The 24,624-nt window shown below is 39.4% G+C and overlaps 1 protein-coding gene across 2 annotated transcripts in view; it reads right to left on the bottom strand.

Moving 5' to 3' along the window:
• The window catches only part of ASCC3 (activating signal cointegrator 1 complex subunit 3), a 393,050-nt gene extending 374,670 nt beyond the window's left edge, over positions 1 to 18,380 (bottom strand). For both annotated transcript variants that reach the window (XM_030809499.1, XM_030809500.1), the window contains exons 1-2: positions 18,077 to 18,380; positions 4,688 to 4,818 (exon numbers count right to left, since the gene is read on the bottom strand). In XM_030809499.1, coding sequence (XP_030665359.1) covers positions 4,688 to 4,777 — 90 coding nt within the window. In that variant the 5' untranslated portion in view covers positions 4,778 to 4,818; positions 18,077 to 18,380. The remainder of the gene's footprint in view (positions 1 to 4,687; positions 4,819 to 18,076) is intronic.
• Positions 18,381 to 24,624: the final 6,244 nt, after the last annotated feature.

Raw genomic sequence — 24,624 nt, forward strand, 5'->3', positions numbered from 1 at the left:
TGCTGGGATTACAGGCGTGAGCACCTGGCCCTAGAGATAAATAATTTCAAAGATGTCCAAAATACATTCAAATGACATGAATGGCTACAGCTTTTACTCTCTTGTTTCTTGTGCCTTTTGAAACAGAAGATTTATACACTTAAAAATCACATTCAGGAAGAAACTACAGTAATTTAAAGATTAAAAGTTCATTTGTTCATCATAGTAGTGAAATCATCACATCTACTAATTGATCAGAATTGGCATGTTATTGGCTGCACATATACCCTCAAAATTCATATGTGGATTCCCTAACCTTCAGTACCTCAGAATGTGACTATCTTTGAAAATTGGGCCTTAAAGGGGGTGATTAAGTTAAAATAAAGCCATTAGGGTGGGACTTAATTATCTGATGGATCTTGTAACAAAATTTAGACACATAAAGAGACACCAGGGATGTGCTTGTACAGAGGACAAATCATGTGAGGACAGAGCAGGAAGGCTGCCTCACCTGCAAGCCACACAGAGAAGCCTCAGAAGAAACCAAGCCTGCCAACACCTTGATCTTGGACTTCTAGCTCCAGAACTATGAGAAAATAAATCTTTGTTGCTTAAGCCACCTAATCTGTGGTATTTTGTTATTCTGTGCAAACTAATATACCACATTCGGAGACATTTCTAAGAATCTTTCCTTTAAGTATCTTATAAGTATATGTCTAGAATTTTCTGGAAGTCTTGACATCATATACTTTTAATTTTTCCATAATATTAAACTTGTAACTATATATGTAATTTATTTTATACCTTTATAAGACTTATATAGGTTTATCCATCAGAAGAAATTACCTGCCAAACCTCATGCCCTAATTTGCGATTCAGAAAATGTAGTCATTGAACCTACACAGGAAAGACACTGAGGGAGGAGCCAAGAGGGCCAAATAAGAACAGCTCCGGTCTACAGCTCCCAGCATGAGCGACGCAGAAGACGGGTGATTTCTGCATTTCCAACTGAGGTACCGGGTTCATCTTACTGGGGAGTGCCAGACAGCAGATGCAGGACAGTGGGTGAAGCACACCGTGCGCAAGCCAAAGCAGGGCGAGGCATCACCTCACCCGGGAAGCACAAGGGGTCAGGGAATTCCCTTTCCTAGTCAAAGAAAGGGGTGACAGACTGCACCTGGAAAATCGGGTCACTCCCACCCTAATACTGTGCTTTTCCAATGGGCTTAAAAAATGGCACACCAGGAGATTATATCCCACACCTGGCTTGGAGGGGCCTATGCCCATAGAGTCTCACTCATTGCTAGCACAGCAGTCCCAGATCAAACTGAAAGGCGGCAGCGAGGCTGGGGGAGGGACGCCCACCATTGCCGAGTTAGTTGCTTGATTAGGTAAACAAAGCTGCCAGGAAGCTCAAACTGGGTGGAGCCCACCACAGCTCAAGGAGGCCTGCCTGTTTCTGTAGGCTCCACCTCTGGGAGCAGGGCACAGACAAACAAAAAGACAGCAGTAACCTCTGCAGACTTAAATGTCCCTGTCTGACAGCTTTGAAGAGTAGTAGTTCTCCCAGCACGCAACTGGAGATCTGAGAACGGGCAGACTGCCTCCTCAAGTGGGTCCCTGACCCCCGAGCAGCCTAACTGGGAGGCACCCCCTAGTAGGGGCAGACTGACACCTCACACGGACGGGTACTCCTCTGAGACAAAACTTCCAGAGGAACGATCAGGCAGCAGCATTTGCGGGTCACCGATATCTGCTGTTCTACAGCCATCACTGTTCTGCAGCCACCGCTGCTGACACCCAGGCAAACAGGGTCTGGAGTGGACCTCTAGCAAACTCCAACAGACCTGCAGCTGAGGGTCCTGTCTGTTAGAATGAAAACTAACAAACAGAAAGGACATCCACACCAAAAACCCATCTGTACATCACCATCATCAAAGACCAAAGGTAGATAAAACCACAAAGATGGGAAAAAAACAGAGCAGAAAAACTGGAAACTCTAAAAATCAGAGTGCCTCTCCTCCTCCAAAGGAACGCAGATCCTCACCAGCAACGAAACAAAGCTTGACGGAGAATGACTTTGACGAGTTGAGAGAAGAAGGCTTCAGACGATCAAACTACTCAAAGCTACAGGAGTAAATCTGAACCAATGGCAAAGAAGTTAAAAGCTTTGAAAAAAAATTAGATGAATGGATAACTAGAATAACCAATACAGAGAAGTCTTTAAAGGACCTGATGGAGCTGAAAACCAAGGCACGAGAGCCACGTGATGAATGCAGAAGCCTCAGGAGCCGATGTGATCAACTGCAAGAATGGGTATCAGTGATGGAAGATGAAATGAATGAAATGAAGTGAGAAGAGAAGTTTAGAGAAAAAAGAATAAAAAGAAACGAACAAAGCCTCCAAGAAATATGGGACTATGTGAAAAGACGAAATCTACGTCTGATTGGTGTACCTGAAAGTGACAGGGAGAATGGAACCAAGTTGGAAAACACTCTGCAAGATATTATCCAGGAGAACTTCCCCAATCTAGCAAGGCAGGCCAACATTCAAATTCAGGAAATACAGAGAACGCCACAAGGATACTCCTCGAGAAGAGCAACTCCAAAACACATAATTGTCAGACTCACCAAAGTTGAAATGAAGGAAAAAATGTTAAGGGCAGCCAGAGAGAAAGGTCAGGTTACCCACAAAGGGAAGCCCATCAGACTAACAGCTGATCTCTCGGCAGAAACCCTACAAGTCAGAAGAGAGTAGGGACCAATATTCAACATTCCTAAAGAAAAGAATTTTCAACCCATAATTTCATATCCAACCAAACTAAGCTTCACAAGTGAAGGAGAAATAAAATGCTTTACAGACAAGCAAATGCTGAGAGATTTTGTCACCACCAGGCCTGCCCTAAAAGAGCTCCTGAAGGAAGCACTAAACATGGAAAGGAACAACTGGTACCAGCCACTGCAAAAACATGACAAATAGTAAAGACCATCAAGGCTAGGAAGAAACTGCATCAACTAACGAGCGAAATAACCAGCTAACATCACAATGACGGGATCAAATTCATACATAACAATATTAACTTTAAATGTAAATGGGCTAAATGCTCCAATTAAAAGACACAGACTGGCAAATTGGATAAAGAGTCAAGACCCATCAGGGTGCTGTATTCAGGAAACCCATCTCACGTGCAGAGACACACACAGGCTCAAAATAAAGGGATGGAGGAAGATCTACCAAGCAAATGGAAAACAAAAAAAGGCAGGGATTGCAATCCTAGTCTCTGATAAAACAGACTTTAAACCAACAAAGATCAAAAGAAACAAAGAAGGCCATTACATAATGGTAAAGGGATCAATTCAACAAGAAGAGATAACTATCCTAAATAAATATGCACCCAATAGAGGAGCACCCAGATTCATAAAGCAAGTCCTGAGTGACCTACAAAGAGACTTAGACTCCCACACAATAATAATGGGAGACTTTAACACCCTACTGTCAACATTACACAGATCAACGAGACAGAAAGTTAACAAGGATACCCAGGAATTGAACTCAGCTCTGCACCAAGCGGACCTAATAGACATCTACAGAACTCTCCACCCCAAATCAACAGAATATACATTTTTTTCAGCACCTCACCACACCTACTGCAAAACTGACCACATAGTTGGAAGTAAAGCACTCCTCAGCAAATGTAAAAGAACAGAAATTATAACAAACTGTCTCTCAGACCACAGTGCAATCAAACTAGAACTCAGGATTAAGAAACTCACTCAAAACCGCTCAACTACATGGAAACTGAACAACCTGCTCCTGAATGACTACTGGGTAAATAATGAAATTAAGGCAGAAATAAACATGTTCTTTGAAACCAGCGAGAACAAAGACACAACATACCAGAATCTCTGGGACACATTCAAAGCAGTGTGTAGAGGGAATGTATAGCACTAAATGCCCACAAGGGAAGACAAGACGCTGAAGAAGTTCCCTTGATAAAACAAAAATGATCTTCCAAAGTGATAATTGCCCATTTTTGACCTAGTGAGATTTACCTATATTTGTAGGAAGGGTAACATTAGCATTATTTATTATAATATTAACTCACATGAGGAAACTTTTCCATACCATAATTACTAAAGCAGGGGTCAGTCTGTCAAAGCAGTCCATGTACATTTAATTTTTGTTTCTTACTAAAATGTATTTCTGAAGTTTTAGTCATAAAGTAGCTTTTAAAATAACAGTGTTTCTTAAGTCTTAAATGCCTCTTACCAATTATAATGACAAATCAATTATGAGATCAGCCTCTGAGTTCAAGAGATTAATATTCATATTTCTCATAAGGTACAGACACTGCTTGTGTTCATTTGATAAGAATTTTACCAGAGACCTAAAAACTTACTCAGATAATCCAGAGGTAGATTACTGGATTAAGTTACAAACTAACTGTGGTAGGGAGCTGAACAAAAGAAAAATTAACAAAGGATTCAATTATCATAGTTGATTATTCCCCTTGACAATATGGTTTTAGGTGCTGAACGTAAGTATTCCCATAGTAAACAGCAGCATACACATTCTCCATCTTTGCCTCACACCAAACAAGATAAAACTTCCATGTTAACCACATAGAATGGAGAAAAAGAATGTCAAATAGTTGTCCATAGTCTGTGTTTATAATAATGTTCAACATTTCTACCTTTAACAAATCTACCTTTAAGTCAGCCACTTCTTCATTATAATTATCTTGCTTGGTGACATTTGAAAAGGAACGCAAGGCTCCTGTGAGACGAGGTAAAGCCATCTATTATTCAATCAGTGATCCATACAACAAGAAACCTGAAACTGAAACAAAACAAGATGATATTTATCTGTTCGGAAGAGGTGGCAACAAATTAGCCTATACAAGAGAAAAAAGAAAAAAAAATTGTTAAAAAGCAATTGTTACCAACATTGAAAAATTCTCCTGACATATTTTCTATCCACGAAGTTTTTTTGTTTGTTTTTATAAAGCATTAGCTAAGGTTGGAAAAAGGAAAAAGAAACAAACATTTCCTCAAAATTGGGTTCTGTAGATTCCCAAGTACAGGCATCAAATACTACATTACTACTGCCAATAATATTGAAAGAGATGAAACCACTTGTTCATCTTTTTCCCTAATTTTGTTTTATGCTCACTGATTTCAAATTACACCACTTTCCAGTGGTTTCCTCTGCTTGGAATGGTTTCCCTTGATGTTCGTATAGCTGGCTTCACACTGAACTCTTGGCTTAAAAGATGCCTCATAAGATGGAGCCTTTCCTGACCACCCCATCTAAAACAGACGATCCAGTCACTGTCTATCAAAGCCCAAAATTTTAATTCTCTTTATAGCACTCAGTAATATTTGACACTTTCTTGTTTATTTTCTAACATATGTGTTGTTTCACCCCACAAAAAGTAAGCTTCATGACAGAAGGACCTCCATTTTACTAATCTCCCCAGCAAATAGACAACAGAACCAGAATATTTTTGGTACTCAATAATTATCTGTTAATGAATAAATGGAAGAAAAGGCAAAAATGGTAAGAGACTGGACAACAGGCCAGAAAAGAAAACAGCTGATGAGGGGGAAGAACATACAGGGAAAGAGAGAATTCAGATGGCCTGGTCTAATCTCCTCCTTAACAGGCTGATGACTAAACAATTTCCAGGCAAAAAGATCAGTAATATTTACTATTAGGAGAGCCCTGATCTACGAAAGACTCTTGGAGGACTGTACTGGTTTAAGATTGCTTATTAGAACACTACTATCTACAGATTTATAAGGCATGGCTCCTTGAAGAATGTCACATAAGCTATTTAAGTCTTTAAAACATCCCAGCTAGGAATGATTTTGCCCCACATAGGACATCTGGCAATATTTTAGTTATTTTGGGTGTCACAACTATCAGGAAGGTGGAAGGGGACTACTGGTTTCAATGATGCTACTAAACATACAATGTAGAGGACAGCTCCCCAACAACTAAGAATTATCTATGCCAAAATGTCCAATGTGGGAAGGAAAGAACTGGGAAAGGGAAGACATACAGAATGTCTCAAACTATTCTCTGCTTCTGCTGTTCCTCTTGATTACCGTATTCCTGAAGTTATCAAACAGGGTAATACTTGGAAAAAATCTATGACCTATATATTAGAATAATCAGATCAAAATACCTATCTATAACAACTATAATAGAATTTTTTAAATAATGAATAATAAAACACAAGTAGGATGATTTGAAAATATAACTTTTAGAAATAAAATTATATACTTGTTAAATTTAAAAACAATCAACAGATGGGTTAAGCAACAGCTAAAAATAAAAGTGATAACATGGAAAAGACTTGAAGAAATAACCCATGCATGCTGTCACCAACAGACTAAGTATAGATAATGCAGGATAAATAAAAACAAATTGAAATATATCAATAATCATAATAAATACAAATTAAACTTACCCCTCAAAAGATTGACAGAATGAACTGCAAAATAACAAAGAAGTAAAACACTAGTGCTACACCAAAAACATAGGAAAGGAAAGGCTGAAAGTATAGGATAAGATCTTCCTGCAAATAACCAAACGTAGCTGGTGGCTATATCAAAAATATCAGATCAGACAAAATTGGCTTCAAAACAAAAGGTATTAGGGAGGGATTAAAAAAAAACCTCTCTACATAATAATATAAGATAAAGCTCACTAAGAGGACAAAAGTTCTGAATTTGTATGCACTGCTAGGATAGTCTCAAAATAAAACAAATAGACCTCAAGGAGAAAGTGACGAGTCTAACATCAAAGTAAAAGTTTAAAGACTTCAATTATTGACAGGTCAAGCCAACCTTCCCTCCAAAATAAAAAATCAATAAAGATATAGAGAACCTGAAGAGTACAATTACTAAGTCTCATTTAATGAACAAATACAGAAACCTGATTTTAAAAAATGCATATTCTTCTGAAGTACACTTGAACAGTTTCAAAAATCGTCTATGTATACTCGGCCATAAAGCAAGTCTCAACAAATTACAAAGAATAAGTGTCATATAAGTCAGAAGTTAGTAAAGTTTTCTGCAAAAAGAGAGTAGTAAAAAATTTAGGTTTAGGCTGGGTGTGGTGGCTCATGCCTAATCCCCCCACTTTGGGAGGCCGAGGCGGGCAGATCAGCTGAGGTCAGGAGTTTGAGAACAACCTGGCCAACATGGCAAAACCCCATCTCTATAAAAATACAAAAATTAGTCAGGCATGGTGGCAGGCACCTGTAATCCCAGCTACTCAGGAGGCTGACGCATGAGAATCACTTGAACCCGGGAGGCAGAGGTAGCAGTGAGCCAAGATGGCGCCACTGCACTCCAGACAGGGTGACAGAGTGAAAGTCGGTCTCAAAAAGAAAAATTAGGTTTGGCAAGTGCAGTCTCTGCCATATATTTGTTCCTTTTTAAAAAAATGACACTTTAGGAGTGTAAAACCCATTCTGGGGCTCAGGGTGACCAAATCTGTTAACTGATCCCTGATAGAGGTCACATTCTTTGAGCAAAATAGTTAAGATTACAAATCAAAAACAAAAAAATGAGGTATTAAAAATAAACATGATTGCACTGCAAATCAGTAAAGAATGGTATAAGGACAGCTGGGGAAAAAACAGTTGGACTTTACATTACATTGGAGAATTTTAAACAGAGAAGTCAAATGATCCAACTTACAAATAAACTTCTAAGTTAGCTGACTTCAGATTTCAACTACCTGTTGGGAGTGAATTCAGGACAGCCTGGAAATAAGATGATTCAGGGAATCACATTTGGATTTTTCTAACACTAGATAACATACTTCCTGGAGCATTTGGAAGAAAAAAATGAAAGCAAGAGTCAGTGGACAGTACAGAGCAGAGATTCTCAAACTTTATTATATATTGAAACTACCTGGAGGGCTTCCTGAAAAACAAACTGGCTGAGCCCTACCTACCACCTTACTCTCTTCACCCCAATATTCCAATTCAGCAGATCGGATGGCACTGAGATGAGGTTTGAGAATTTACAATTCCAACAACTTTGTAGATGATGCAGCAGGTCAAGGATCATAGTTGAGAACCACTGTCTTAGAAATGATGTCTTTTATTTTTTTCTTTTGAGACAGAGTCTCACTTTGTCGCCAAGGGTGGAGTGCAGTGGCGTGATCTCGGCTCACTGCAACCTCCACCTCCCAGATTCAAGCAATTCTCCTGCCTCAGCCTCCCAAGTAGCTGGGATTACAGGTACGCAGCACTACGCCCAGCTAATTTTGGTATTTTTAGCAGAAATGGGGCTTCCCCATGTTAGTCAGGCTGGCTTCAAACTCCTTACCTCATGATCTGCCCACCTTGGCCTCCTAAAATGCTGGGATTACAGATGTGAGCCACCGGGCCTAGCCAATGCCTTTTATTCTTAAATCACCGCTTAATTTTGTCTCAAGCCAATAATGGCCAAGGAAGAAATTCATCTATTAAGAAATCCATGGACTGGGGGCCAGGCACAGTGGTTCACACCTGTAATCCCAGCACTTTGGGAGGCCAAGCCAGGTGAATCGCTTGAGGCCAGGAGTTTGAGACCAGCCTGGGCAACATAGTGAGACCGCCCAACTCTACAAAAAAATTTTTTAAAAGCCAGGCAAGTGGCATGCGCCTGTAGTCCCAGCTAGTCAGGAAGCTGAGGTGGGAGAATTGCTTGAGCCCGGAAGGTCAAGGCTGCAGTAAGCCATGATCATGCCATTGCAGTCAGCCTGGGTGACAGAAATCCATGGCCTGAATTCAGTGCATAGCCTGGCTCCTACCAGCCTTTCTCAACTGGGGTCTGTAAGAGAATACAACTCTCTTACTGAAAGTGACTTGACTTTTTCTCAATTCTCCCAAGAATTGTACACAGTATCTATGTATACTGTACACGTCATCCATAGAGACGAAGTAAGGTATACAATGGATGCCAAAGCATTGGAGTTTTTATTTTCTACCCACACTGAGACATTGCAAAAATGTATTCAAGACGACTAAATTTAGTCAAGTCTTTAAAGAAAGGCCCTGATAGTAAACTAAACATACTCTGCCTCAGAACCTACCTTTTACCACACAAGTTAGTGCTTTCAAAATGTAGCATCAGAACAAGAAACATGATGTGTTAATACTGTGCCTCAGGCATGGTCTTAACAAATTAATAGGGTACTTGGGACCACTACTTTCACCATTTTTATATACATCACAGTAATGTCCTGAATCCTCTGTGCCTTTCTTTTTTAAAAAGTAGAAAGCAAGACTTCATTTTCATTCTAACTCACAAACCTAGCAAATTCTAACAAGATAATACACTCAACCTCTAAGAAGAGATCTAATATTAGGATTCGGTAATGAGGTCACATTGTTACAAACTACAGTAACTGAAAACTTTAAAGCTCCCTGAGACCTGAGTAGAAAAAAAAAAAAAAGGGGGTGGTGGGGGATCATGGCAGACATGAAGCAGGACTAGACTGCAGCTCCCACTCTGACACAGCAGCGTGTGGAGTCTTGCATCATAAACTCTCGCTCCAGAATGAGGGCAGGAATAAATCAGGAAAGCTAAGAAAACCCACAGATCTTCTGAAGGAAGCAGATTGCTCCTGCAGGACCCAGGATACACCCCAAATACTGTGCTGGTATCCATGACTGAGAGACCCACAGATGGTTCACATCACAGGACTCTGTGTAGACAACCCCCAGTACCAGCCCAAAGCCTGGTAGACCTGCTGAGTGGCTAGATCCATAAGAGAGATAACAATCACTACAGCTTAGCTCTCAGGAAGCCACATCCCTAGGAAAAGGGGAGAATATTACATCAAGGGAACACCTTGTGAGACAAAATAATCTGAACAATAGCCTTGAGTCCTACACCTTCCCTCTGGCAGACCGTACCCAAATGAGAAGAACTAGAAAACTAACACTGGTAATATGACAAAACATGGTTCTTTAACACCCCTCAAGAAATCACACTAGCTCACCAACAATGGATCCAAACCAAGAAGAAATCCATGATTTACCTGAAAAAGAATTCAGAAGGCCAGTTATTAAGCTAATCAAGGAGGCACCAGAGAAAGGCAAGGCCCAATTTACGGAAATTAAAAAAAAAAAAAAAAGAAAGAAACAAGGAATGAAGGGAGAAATCTTCAGTGACATAGACAACATAAATAAGAAACGAAACCTCAGGAAAACAATGGAAACATTTATAGAAATGCAAAATCCTCTGGAAAGTCTCAGCAACAGAATTGAACAAGCAGATCTTCAGAGCTCGAAGACAAGGTTTTCTAATTAACCCAATCCAACGAAGGCAAATGAAAAAGAATAAGAAAATATGAACAAAGCCCCCAAGAGGTCTGGGATTACGTTACATTACCAAACCTAAGAATAATCAGTGTTCCTGAGGAAGAAGAGAAATCTGAAAGTTTGGAAAACATATTTGGGGGAATAATCTAAGAAAACTTCGCCAGCCTTGCTAGAGACCTAGACATCCAAATACAAGACACTCAAAGAATACCTGGGAAATTCATCACAAAAAGATCATCGCCTAGGCACACTGCCATCAGGTTATCTAAAGTTAAGATGAAGGAAGGAATCTTATGAGCTGTGAGGCAAAAGCACCAGGTAACTTATAAAGGAAAACCTATCACATTAACAGCAGATTTCTCAGCAGAAACTCTACAAGCTAGAAGGGATTGGAGCCCTATCTTCAGCCTCCTTAAACAAAACAATTATCAGCCAAGAATTTAGTATCCAGCAAAACTAAGCTTCCTAAACGAAGGAATGGTAGTCTTTTTTAGGCAAACAAATGCTCAGAACTCACCACTACCAAGCCAGCACTATAAAAACTGCTAAAAAGAGCTCCAAATCTTGAAACAAATCCTGGAAACACATCAAATAAAGCTCCCTGAGATCTTATCAAAATTATCAGCATGAATTATGCTTGTCAAGGGAATGAAGCAAAGCACATTACCAGATTTGCTATTTTTATTTGATGTGTTTTCTTCCCCAGGTTGAATGACCAACGCAAAAAATCTAACAGCTCATTAGCTCACCGTTACCTATAAATCATTTATACACAAATATTTGATTTTCTCCTATCTACTAGAATCTGGGCTAGGCACTGGATGTTTATTATAAAGTTTACAGTTCCTCAAAACTCATTGTATTTTATACCAGGAAAAAGATTCCCTTTAAGTTGTATTTGAAATGTATAAAGGTCAAATTGAGAAAACAAATTTTAAATCTTATGTTATTCATTTACTAAGCAAATATTTATAGATCACCCACCATATATTAGATATTTTATGAAGCTCTAGAGATTAAAAGAAGAAAAACATTTTGATATGATTGCACTTGCCCTCAATGATGAGTTTACAGTACGGTTGGAAAGAAAGAAAAATAGTTGCAATAATTATGCAGCTATAACTGTAGGAAGACAGGGAAGGAGCATCTAAAGGGGTAGGAGGGCACTAGATATAAAGGAAGGAAGCTGAGCTTGAGCTGAGACTTAAAGGACCTAGACAAGGTTATTACAAGGGGTAAACTATGAGGGGGAAAGCCAAAATAACAGACTTAATTACTTTTAAAACACCTACAGAATGTGCATTTGGAAACTGATGATATAAGACCTAAAAATGTAAGCAGAGACCAAACAACATGTCTCAAATTAAGCACTTTTCATTCTGATAATCAGAATCACTGAAAAAATACCAACATGTTATAGAAAAATTACTCAGATTTACATGTGGTGCACTGTCAAGGTGGGGTCAAACAGGACACAGGCAAACCAGTTGGAAAGTTATTTCAATAAACCAACTGAAAGATAAAGAGGATAGAATTCAGCCAGGGAAATGCATAAAAGGATGGATTCAGGAGATCAGTATACTTGGAACACAGAATCTATGTGGAATAGGATTTAAAGAAGGAGAAAGGAGTAGGACACTCAAATTTCTGGCTAAGGAAATGTTGAAGAGTGGAGGAGTCTATATGTATAGAGGGCATCAGGAAGAGGAATGATAATTCTATTTTGGAAAACTTCAATTATGGGCTATCAAGTGGGGCATATGGTTTTGGATTTCCTATCAGAGGTCTGGGCTGGAAATCCAGAATTTCATGTTATCACTTCATCATAGTTAAAACCATGGATGAACATAATATTCATTTAAGTCAAATATACATAAGCCCATGGACCCTCTTCCTAAGAAAACAGACATACATACATATAAACAACATTTTGTACTCCATTTCAAAAGCTGCATGAATGCCCATTCATGCACTCCACCCCTAAAGGCCTCTTGGAAGTAGACAGTAGAGAGTTAAGAACAGAGTTCTAAGAAAGTGATCTACAAATTAGTTGTCATATGGAAAGAGTGATATGACAAGAGAAAAGAGTTTCAAATGACATGATACAGTCCACTGTACTCAGCCACTCTGAGGTCCTAGATGACTAGCACACCTAGTTTCCAAAAATGGTAGAAGGTAAATCTCAGTGAGTTGAAGGATAAACGCAAAGGGAGAAAATGGGGGAAAAAAAAACAACCCTACAAATGGGTACATGCTATTCTTTCAAGAAACTGAGAAAGAAAAGGAGAAAAAGCAGGAAATACTGAAATAATGTGGTCTAAGAGTTTCTGAAAATACAGGATAGAGTTGATCATGATTTTATCATAATCAGGGGAGAGCAAAGAGAGAAGGAAAAGTTGAGCAATCAGGAGAAAGACTATGACTGATGGAGTAGGGTCTCTGAGAATGCAGGCGAGAATGACAACGAAAGCATAGGTGTAGAGAGACTTGGAGAGATGAAGGAGTATGGAAGGAAGGATGAGTGGAAGTGCATATGGTTATAACATGGTTAAGCAGAGGGTGAATGAGGAGAGAAAAACATGGTAAAAGCGAGTTCCACCAAAATGACTCCGATTTTATTTGAGATATGCTGAGACCGTTCAAACAGGTGATGAGGTGGGATTTTTTCTAATACAGAAGCAAAAGTCTGAACTTACCACCCACAATAATAGAAGAAATATTTTTCAGGTAGCAATGAATGCTCAGCTCATACTGCAAACAATTTAAGGTGGCAATAATCTGGCATAGGAACAAAGGCTGGTGTGAACCAGGGTTAAGGTTTTGTAATACAGGGGCAGTGGGACAATGAAACCTAAATGATGAGGGTTATTAAGTGCTTAACTTTAGGCCTAGATGAAAGGAAAAGATGTTCAACTAGGAGGTCTTAAAGATGAATCATAACATTCATAGTTAAAATTTCTGGTAAGATCACAGTGAATAAGGATTAAGAAAAACTGGCCTACATACCAATTTTTACCACACTAATTTTTACTCCACATTTAATATGGCCCACTAAATGACAAATATATAAATGAAAAATTCTGTTAATAATAAATATTTAATGCCCCAGAACAAATATAATTTCTAAAGGATTGAAACTCTAAAAGCCTATTTCTGTTCATCAGAAGTACTGGCTGTGGCTATCTGAACAAATCTTTAAATTATTAAACATACGTACAGGTAAAAAGAAAGTCTTGAAAGTTTAACTGCCCTTTTTTACATTCCAAATAAGGAGAAAACTAAACTAATGGTAGCATATTTCCTTTTGCGAGATGATATTAACCAATAATCAGTGAGCTAGAATTCCAGTACACACTATTCTGAAGTACTACATATAAAAATTGTAATGTTTATTCTTCTTAAACCAAACCTGTGTTTCTAAACTCTAAAGATGGTCTGACTGCTTGATAGCAACTTTAGGAAAAGATAGTTACTGTATTTTTTCATTATAGACAAATGAAAAAATCTAAACAGCCAAACAAACTATATTTCCTAATAAGTTTAAAGTCAGCAATTAGTTACTGGCAATTATGGATACTAGGGAATTATTAAAGGGACAAAAATAGTCAAAGTGATACAGTGCAGATTAAGGGATAAAAACACTGACATGAAGGAGTAGGTTGTAAATGGAGTAAAATTAGAATTTAAGATTTCAATACTTAAAATAGAATCTTGTACCCACAAACCATACCTTGAAAAATGAACAGTGAATAAAGATTAAATAAACAGTGAATAAGAATATTTATATTTTATTGTGCCTTTTTTAAAAATTGAGTTGTGATATTGTTAACATTAGCAAGATCAGAACTCAGAAAATAGCCATCATCGACACATATTTATAATCCTCCATTATGCGACTTCAAAAGGGGGTGATTTTTTCATGGTAAATCCTAAAGATAATTTTAACCTTTTATTTCTTACTTGTATTAAAACTTATTACCATCAATTGGTTCATACAGCGAAGTCTAGGCACATTTAACTTTCTTGAATCTACCAAACACTGTAGGCCAAAAAAAGGAAGGCAGAGACAGACAAAAACAATAATTACTAGAGATTCTGCTTACCATTTCAGGTATTGAATACCTGCTCCGGAGTGAATGGGGGATGGGCAACAAGAATCTTGCTCTTTTAGTCTGTTTCAATCACCACATGCATCTCAAAATGTGAGCATCTTGCTGCATTGCATGACTCTAGTTTTTAACACTTTCTCTCTTTTTTAAAAAAACATACAAGGTGGTGACCAAACACAGACCAACTTTTACACAGACCAACTTTTTCACTGGGAGTTCATCTAAAGAAACTGTGATACATTCCAAGTCAGGATGAAAAACAGGGCTGTGTAGGACATGCTGAGAGACAGCATGTTATGCCAACTTGATGTCCTCTTAAGGGATTCTCAAAGGTAATCTTAGCTATTCACAGTTTCTACCTAACAAGTTCACTTTAGATGCTAACTCATTCTTAAGCAAGAAGCAATTGCTCTTGAATAGTTCCCAATCAAGTTAGGAAACACATCTGAAGCATGCAGAATATGGAAAGCATGACAAAAATAATAAAATACATAAACACTTTTCACACAATACAAAATATATAATGGTTAAAGACAATAAAATTTCTATGGGGCTCTTATTCTCTAACTTATTCTCTAACTTGGTTTCCCATTCAAAGGTGGGGGAAAAAAAATCCTGGACAGGGTCATAACTATAAAGCAGATTAGCCTTTATATTCAGAATATTCCCCCCAAAGTTGTGTTAATTTTACTTTTAGCACAGGATAAGGAAGGCTTTTCCTTTAAATGTCCTTGGGAAAACAAATAAAAAAAATATTTTAGCACCAGATAAGGACAAGCATAGTCAAAAAGAAAATTCCAGAACATCCCACAAAGATGAAACGAGCACACCCATTACTCTCAAGAAAATGTGGAACAGACCCAGCACATATTAGGCAGTATATATTATAACTCTTCCCACAAAAGTCCAGTGGAAAAGGGCCTAGCACAGATTATGTCTGAAAGACAAAATTCTCATTCCACCCTAATCCATGGAGCCTCTGGAAGGCAGACTCAAGGAATTTACGCCTGCCCTCTTGTGAGTGGAAAAAAAACCGTTTTTCCCCTGCTCTCACACCACAACCATCAACACAGAAGATGTCTGTGACAAAACGTGCATGAGTTTCTCCCCACGCACCAAGCAAGCAATCACTTCTGCAGCAGACATCATGTGGGGTTCTCCCATTCATTTCTGACACTATCTAGAGATACTGTCATATCCCACAGATTGAAGGCCCAGTCCCACAAGACTGCCCACCACCTCTGATGCCAATTACAAGCTCCAGGCTTTTTTATCTGTACTTCTGACTGACCAGCTATAAATTGGGGATTACATGACCCCCTCCTTGGGTTCGGTTAATTTGCTAGAGTGGTTCACGGAACTCAGGGAAACACGTTTACCAATTTATTATAAAGGATATTACAAAGGATACAGATGAATAGATACATAGAATAGGGTAATTTATAAGGGAAGGGAATTTCCATGCAGAACTTCCAAGTACTTCCTGGGCATACCACCTCAAGGAATCTCTACATGTTCAGCTTTCAGAAGCTCTCTGAACCCTGTCATTTTGAGTTTTTATGGAGGCTTCAGTACATAGGCATAATTGATTAAACCCTTTGGCCATTGGTGATCAATTTAAATCTTCAGCCCCTCTCTCACCTCCCCAAGCAGTTAGGGGGTGGGGATGAAAGTCCCAACCTTCTAACAATTCCTTGATCTTTCTGGTAACCAGCCCCCATCCTGAGGCTACTAGGAGCAGCCAGCTAGCAAAGACAAAATTCTTAGTCAATTCATTAGCATACAAAAAGGCAAAATGGGGCCTGTAATCCCAGCACTTTGGGAGGCCAATGCAGGGGCACTGCTTGAGCCTGGGAGTTCCAGAGATACACAGGAGATCAATCAGACAAATGTGAAGACTGGAAAGAAACTGATTTCTACCTCAAAAGAAAAAGCTTGGCCGGGCGCGGTGGCTCACGCCTGTAATCCCAGCACTTTCGGAAGCCGAAGTGGGTGGATCACGAGGTCAGCAGATCGAGACCATCCTAGCTAGCACGGTGAAACTCCGTCTCTACTAAAAATGCAAAAAATTAGCCGGGCGCGGTGGCGGGCGCCTGTAGTCCCAGCTACTTGGGAGGCTGCGGCAGGAGAATGGCATGAACCCGGGAGGTGGAGCTTGCAGTGAGCGGAGATGGCGCCACTGCACTCCAGCCTGGGCGACAGAGCGAGACTCCATCTCAAAAAAAAAAAAAAAAAAAAAAGAAAGAAAAAGCTTTTTATTTAATTATTTTTTTTGAGGTAGAAACTCAGGTAGAACTGTGAACTTTATATTTAAACCAGCTTTGCAAAAGAAAAACTCTTCTGAAATGGCAAACCACTGGTACATATAATACTATCTTTTTGATCAAAGGCAGTATCAAATCATGCTGTTAAAGCAAGATCACCTGCTCCTCTTTCAATGCCAATTACATATATACATTGACAGTAACTTTTTATTTTAAAAGCTTTGGTTTGGTCAACTACAGATCCATGGCATGAGAAAGAACCCTAGTCAAGATTCTCTCCTAAAAGGAGGCTGCTGGATTATAGAAAGTTCATGAGCACAGAGATTGTCCCTCTCTTGTTCTCCTAGGCCTAGCCCAGCGTTTGACACATAGGAAGACTTGAATGAATGAATGACAAAAAACTGTTAAGCAGGGATCAAGAAAGCTGAACCATGAAAAATTAATTTACTCATATAAATAAGATTTAGCCTAAGCTTAACAGCATCTTTTAAAGATCATTTTTCTCATGTAAGACTATTATAGCCATCATTAAAAAAAAGAGACAACATAAACTGGAGCACAACCCATAGTAAAACCAAAAGCTGAATTCTCAACTTTTGAGAACTTTGAGAATCAGAAAAAGGATTTCAATCTATGAAACATAAAATCTGGTGATAGAGAAAATGGCTATCAATCTAACCTAACTTAGGGAAAGAAAGACATCGTAAGTATGAGTTTGAATGCACAAGTGACAACACATCAAACTTTTACCAGCCCCTAGAATTATGCTTCTTTTAAACCAAAGAATAGCAAATACCATTAGCACACTGCATTCCATGAATAAGTTAATTTATGATAAGAAACCTATTTGAAATAACTGCCCAGTACTCATAAAACTTCCCTAGCACCCACATACACATGTATTTATTTCAAAATGAAATTCTAGGCTCCTTGATTGCGAAATTCACCCACAATCCACCACGGTCAGCTACCTATTTACTTTCCAGTGTGTTGGGGGAAAAATACGAGGAAGATTTCTTTCCCCAAATCTACGTGAAGAAAACGAAGTTATCAAGGCTTTGTAACAGAAAAAAAAAGAAAGAAAACAAATTACCCATGCATGGGACAGAAAAACCACCTCATCTGGTCACGTTGTGGCTTAACACTTGGACAATATGTGGCTTAGGTTAAGTTTTCTATCCCCAACCCCACCTACAAACTCTAAGAATGGGCGGTATTGTTGCGAGATCGCGGACTCGACCTCAAGCTACCGAAAAGGATGACAGGTCGGGACTTGCCCCGGAGGCAGGAAGAGAATCTCTGGCGGGTCGCGTAGCCCGCCCCGCCGTCCCCGCCTCCAGCTAGCTCCCCTGGCCGCGGCGACCCTTCTCGTCCTCCCACCTCCACCTCCTCACCTCTCGGCCCGGCTCACGCGTTTCCCATCACTCTGTCAGCTCCTGCCACCGCGCCTCCTTCCCTTTCGGTTTTACTTTAACTTCCCACGCCGGGTGAGGAGCTGAGCGCAGGGCCAAAGATGCGAGCGGGCAGATGTACCGCCGCGCCCCGTCCGCCCTCCACGCCGCGCTTGCCGGGGTCGCGCCCAGTCACAGGGAACCGCGTGCGAGGACCATCAGCCACACAGACAGACGCACAGACCCGACGAGGAGGGACAGAGTAGAGCTGGCGCCGGCCTACACGTCACCGCCCCGCTGCAGCGCCAACGTCGGCACGTCGACTCGTCGACTCCTGGCCCTCCGCCCCGCCCGCGTGCGCGCGCCGCCCCGCCACCCGCCTCCAGCCTCTCGTCCGCTGGGCTCGGAGGAGCAGAGGCGGAAGGTCCCTGCGGCGGCGAGGATGCGCCCCCGGGCGGGAGCGCGCGCGCGCCTGCGCGCGTGCCGGGACGCTCTGCTTTACCCTGGCTGCCCGCACCGGGCCAGGCCTGCCATCTCGACCTCTCTACCTGTGAGTTTTTCCCCTGCATTTACTTCAGTCGGCCGCGTCTTCTCCCCGCCCTTCTCCGTAAGGTAAATATGTGGAGGAAATAATTCCTATTAAAGGTAAAGGAAAGGAGAGCAATTTGAATGAAGAAACAGGTAGTTGCTGTCGTTGTCTTCAGCCAAAGCCCTCTGGCTGCTGGAGAGTATACATGGTTCTCTGGTGTCAAGGCCTGTTTTCCATAAGCTTTCTGGATTCTCAGCTTAGTTCCCTCAAAGTGATCACTGCAAGTCGGCCCTTCGGTCAGAAGACCTCCTCCAAAAACAGAAAGCCCGAAGATTCCCTAACTCGATTGAAAAGATAGGAAGATACGAAGAAAAACTAACCTAAAGAACTGTGTGGTTTATCTGCAAAGAGTTCTAGACTAAAAACCAACAATGCAAAGATAGTATGAGTTAATGTGTTTGTTGGGGCTGTCTTCTGCCATTCCTGCTTCCTCATAAGGTAATGTGCCCCGATGCCTGGTAGAACTGTTTTGTAGAGGCAGCCAATAGTGATCCGGTTATTCTCTTTACTGGTCAGACACCTCTGAAGTGCTGTGTTCAGCATTTGAAGAAGACTTCAATCAAGTTGGCATTATATCAGGGAAGAGCTAAATGATGAAGAGAACTCAAAAACAGGGCAAGTGAAGAAGTATTGATTAAACCTTCCAGGACTCACCTAGAAGAGAGAAAACTACTGGACTCTCTCCAAATATGAAGTGACTTATCATGTGAAGTTGATTTGTTTCATGTGATGCAAACTTCAGGGAACAGATTTAAGATCCTGAAAAGAAGATGCCCTTGTAGCACAACCCAAAGAATTGCCTACCTTAGCGTGTGTGAATACCTCAACCACAGAATTTTGCTTCAAGGAGATTCTGAAGCTCACTTAATAGGGACTTGGTACAGGGGAGCCACACATCAACAGAAGAATTAGTTGATGGTTTTGTTAAAGGTATTTCTAATCTTGAGATTACATGTGTCTTTGGTCCTGGACTTCATAGAGTTTACAAGTTAGTTCATGAGACAAGACAAATGCATCACAAAAATAAATAATGCAAGGAGGCCATGTGATAATGAGAGGTGCTGATAAGTGCTAGGAATTCACATGACAGATTATTCCCATCACAGTTCCAGAGGCTTAAGGGAGAAAAGAGGAACTGAAAATAGACTATCTAGGACTGCCCTATCCATTAGGTTAGCCACCAGCTAAATATGTCTCTTGACATTTGAAATGTGGCTTGTCCAAACTGAGACATGCAATGAGTTAAAAATGTACACCAGATTTCAAAGACTTAGAAAACAAATGTAAAATATTGTAATTCTTATATCGATTACATGTTGAAATAATATATAATGGATCAAATAAAATATGTTAAAATTAATTTCAACTGTTTATTTTTACTTTTTATGTGACTTATAGAAAATTTTTAATTACATAGGTGGCTTGCATCATATTTCTATTAAATAGTCCTGGCCTGGAAGGAAATTCAGTTAGCCTTCTGTATCCATGGCTTCTGTATATGTGTCAACCAACTTTGGAACAAAAACAATTGAAAAAAAAAAAAAAAAGAATGGTTATGTCTGCACTGAACATGCACAGACTTTTTTTCTTGTCATTATTTCCTAAACGATATGGATGTAACAACTGTTTACATAGCACTTCCCATTGTATTAGGTATTATAAGTAACCTAGAGATGGTTTAAAGTATATGGGACAATGTGCATAGGTTATATGCAAATACTATACCATTTTGTATAAGGACTTGAGCACCCTGGGGTTTTGGTATGTGGGAGTGTCCTGGAACCAATCCCCTGTGGACACTGAGGGATGGTCTTACTTCACTGAACTCTAAGAACTATCTTTGTCCTCTTTATAGTCCCCGGGGTTTCCTCAATTTTTTTTTCAAGAGATGGGGTCTTGCTGTATTACGCAAGCTGAAGTGCACTGGCTGTTCACAAGCATGAGCATTGTGCACAACAGCCCTGAATTCCTGGGCTCAATGATTCTTCTGCTTCACCCTCGCAAGTAGCTAGGACTACAGGTACCTGCCATCAAGCCCAGCTTCCCCAAATGTTAGTGGAAAGACAACCTAATGAAAATGCGCCCTGATGACAGAGAAAGACTGTCCAGAAAGTATGCCATGAGCAAAGCCAAGAAACAAGACTATAACTGCATTCCAGATAATGAGTAACCTATTTATCTGTAATGGAACATTGTTAATAGAAGGTAGTGACAAAATTAAAATGTAAACAAACTAGCCTATAAGGAGACTCAATTTTAAATTTAAAGAATTGAGTATAATAGGCAGTCAGTGTTTGGCAGTCACAAAATGGGATTGGGAGATTATTTTGGCAATATTGGATAGGATGGGTTGAAATTAGCGCATGGCTGGGAAACCAATTAAAACTTATTGCAGTGGGCTAGGCGCAGTGGCTCACACCTGTAATCCCAGTGCTTTGGGAAGCTGAGGCAGGAGGATCACTTAAAGCCAGAAGTTCAAAAGCAGCCTGGGCAACATAGGAAGACCCCCATCTCTACAAAAAATAGAAAAAAATAGTCAGACTTGATGGCACATACCTGTAGTCCTAGTTACTAAGGAGACTGAATTTGGAGGCTCTCTTGAGGCCAGGAGTTTGAGGCTACAGTGAGCTATGATCATGCCATTCAGCTCCAGTCTGGGCAACAGAGCAAGACCCTATCTCTAATTGAAAAACAAAACAAAACTCCACATTGCATTTAAAAATATATCATATGGCTGGGTGTGGTGGCTCACAGCTGTAATCCCAGTACTTTGGGAGGCTGAAGCAGGTGAATTGCTTGAGCCCAGGAGTTTGAGACCAGCCTGCGCAACATTTATCGCACCCCTGCACTCTAGCCTGGGTAACAGAGTGAAACACTGTCTTAAAAAAAAAAAAAGTATCATACCAAAAAAGGCTCAATATTGGATTGATTTACATAAATTGTAATACATCTCTAAATATAGAGGCATTAAAAAAGTATAATGTGAATCTGTATTGCTTGATATGGTAATATGTCCAAGATGTACAGTTGTATGAAAGAGCTTGCAACACAATCTATACATAATATGAACACATTTAGGTAAAATTATATATGTTTGTGTGTGTCTTATGTATGTGTGTAACATGATCATTCTGCAAAGAGTGCCTCAAATTATCTCAAAATTGTCTTCAAAACAGAAAATTTCAATGTGGAAGTGTTTCCAACCTATTTCTTACAGCTTAACAAAATCATTCATGCTTTTGACTTTTTTCATTTCTATGTTTCATTATCCTTAGTATGTTAGCCTTTCATTCTCAGACTTGTCACTTCGTGGATTGTGAGGATGGGCTGCCAAGTTTCAGAACCATTTCCAGCCCATCAGTCTCTGGATACCTCTTTCAGTATGTGTGTCCACTAGGTCTGCCTAGCTCACCAGTGTGCCATAGCCTCAGCTTCTAGACCTTTCTTGTTTTATCTATTGTCAGTCAGTTCTTCCCTGCCCTTTTTCACCCCTGCCTCATCCTGCAACACTGAGTCTTAAAATTCCGTCTTTACTGCACTCCAGTGCAGTTCCTGCTCTGAAGTTGATGCTTAACCTTTGGGGAATGCTGATTAATAAAAGACTCATTTCTAAAATGTTATTCCACTCTTTTAAATAAATGATATTAGAAAAGAAAAAAGTTAGATTACTACCATGGCAGACACTGTTGTTTGCCTCCTCAACCACCATTTCTTTCCTCTTTCTTAACTAATAAGATGATTTTTTAAAAGTACCAAACAACTCAAAAAATGTGAGCTTCTCCCAGAGTAATTTCATTTCCCTTTGAATAAGAATGTTGTAGAGGTGGTCATGTGGGCCAAGGGACAATCAGCTTCGGAGAATCCTGCAATATGTTTTACCCAGGTTTCAAAATACATGCTTACAATATATAAAGGGTTTTTCTTGAATTACTGTTCAAGATGGTGAACTTGGCATATCATTTGCCTACTATCCTTTTCTACACACTATAGAAATAAAAATGAAGAAACAGAAAAAATGAAGAATAAGTAAAGGAGTAAAGATGATGTGTGCCTGTATGCATGCACTTATATGAGTAGAAAAAAGTAGATGATGTCAAGAAAAGCAAATGAAATTTCAAAAATGTGTTGGGATACAAAGCAAATAGTAGTGATTTGACCAAAACCATAGCCTAAAAAATAGTGGAGAAGCTACACAGGATAGGGCAGAATTGAGAATAAGGGCTGAAAATGGGGATAAAATATGGCACAATTGAATCTATCACCACACACATTTCTGTTTCTCATCCATATAGACTGAGAGCAAGCAAAAGATACTAATATCTGCCACCAGACAAAAAGACCAAAACTGACCCCCCAAATCTTCTCCAAATTAATTGAATAACGAGTACAGAAAAGTGAAAACTTTTATATTGATGACACAAAGGAAAAACATTCTCATTCTAGCATTCAGGGCCAGCATCCTGAGAGTAAGCTAATTGCCTAGTCATCTAAAGTGAAACTTCATATTTGGCATTCCTGGCCCTGTCCTACCTAACCCAGCCACGTATTCACAATTCCTACATAGGAGAAAGAGAGAACTGGCAGATCTCTTACCTACAAAAAGAAAACTGCATCAACTACCAATTTTATATATATATATATATATATATATATGAACAAACAATGAAGAATTAACAGGTAAATAAGGAAAATCAGCATCATGAGAGAAAAATACAAAGAAAAACATAGAAAAACTAACTCTAAAGAAGGCAAGGAAGCATAAATAAAAGATTTTAAAGAAGCACCCCAATTAATATGGAATTCAGAACATATTATGTCTACAAGATATGAATAAGATACTTTGAAAAATGAGCAATGATAGAGAAAAAGAGCTACCAGACATTAAAAATTTGTTAACTTAAAAACTCAAGAGAAGTACTGGAGACTAAATCAAAGAAATCTTGTAAGAATATAGTATACATAGCAGAGAGAAAATAAGAAAGAAAACATAAGAATGTCATGGACAGCCAATCCAATAGGCTCAACCAGTATATGAGAAAGATTTTTTAAGAAAAAGGGGAGGGGGAGTGAGAAAATTAGAAGTTTTTTTTTTAGAGCAGAGAAGAAAATAACTTTTCAGATTTGAGTAGACTCAGGGTATTGAAAAATAGATTTTAAAAGACTCATGCCTGGAGACATTATCATGTAATGCCACAAATAAAAATTATGAAGAAGAAGAAATCTCCAAAGTTCCTAAACATATAAGACATATTATCAACAAAGGAATAGGGACTGGTGCTATCAACATCACTGCATACCTGAAGACAATGACAGAATATTTTCAAAATTATAACTGTAGATGTTTTTCAGTCTACAAGTCTATACTCATTCAAATTATCAATTAACTATGAGAGTAAAATAAAGATATTTTCAGACTCACAAGGATCTAGAATATTTTTCTCCTGGGTGATCTTTTGGAAAGTCACTAGGCCATACAATCCAACAAAATAAGGACAAAAAGTTATGCTGATGCTAGAGAAAGGCAAGGACAAATCTCTGCAAGATGGCTGTGCAGCAAGTCTAGAGAGCAAGCAGTATACATTGGAGAAGAGCATGGAGGATTCAAGAAGTGAGGTCACAAAAGAGAGAGAAAAAAAGAAGGAATTCAGTAGACTAGATGGTAAGATAGGAAATTTGAAAAACAAAAAAATGAAACTGTGGTATATATATACGATGGAATACTACTCAGCCATATAAAGGAATGAATTAATGACATTCACAGCAACCTGGATGAGATTGAAGACTATTATTCTAAGTGAAGTAACTCAGGAATGGAAAACCAAACATCATATATTCTCAACTCATAAGTGGGAGGTAAGCTATTAGGATGTAAAGGCATAAGAATGACACAGTGGACTTTGGGGACTCAGGGGGAAAGGGTGGGAAGGGGGTGAGGAATAAAAGACTACTAATTGCCTGCGGT

The sequence above is a fragment of the Nomascus leucogenys genome, chromosome 3 (assembly GCF_006542625.1).
Source record: "Nomascus leucogenys isolate Asia chromosome 3, Asia_NLE_v1, whole genome shotgun sequence".
In the NCBI taxonomy this organism is placed as follows: domain Eukaryota; kingdom Metazoa; phylum Chordata; class Mammalia; order Primates; family Hylobatidae; genus Nomascus; species Nomascus leucogenys.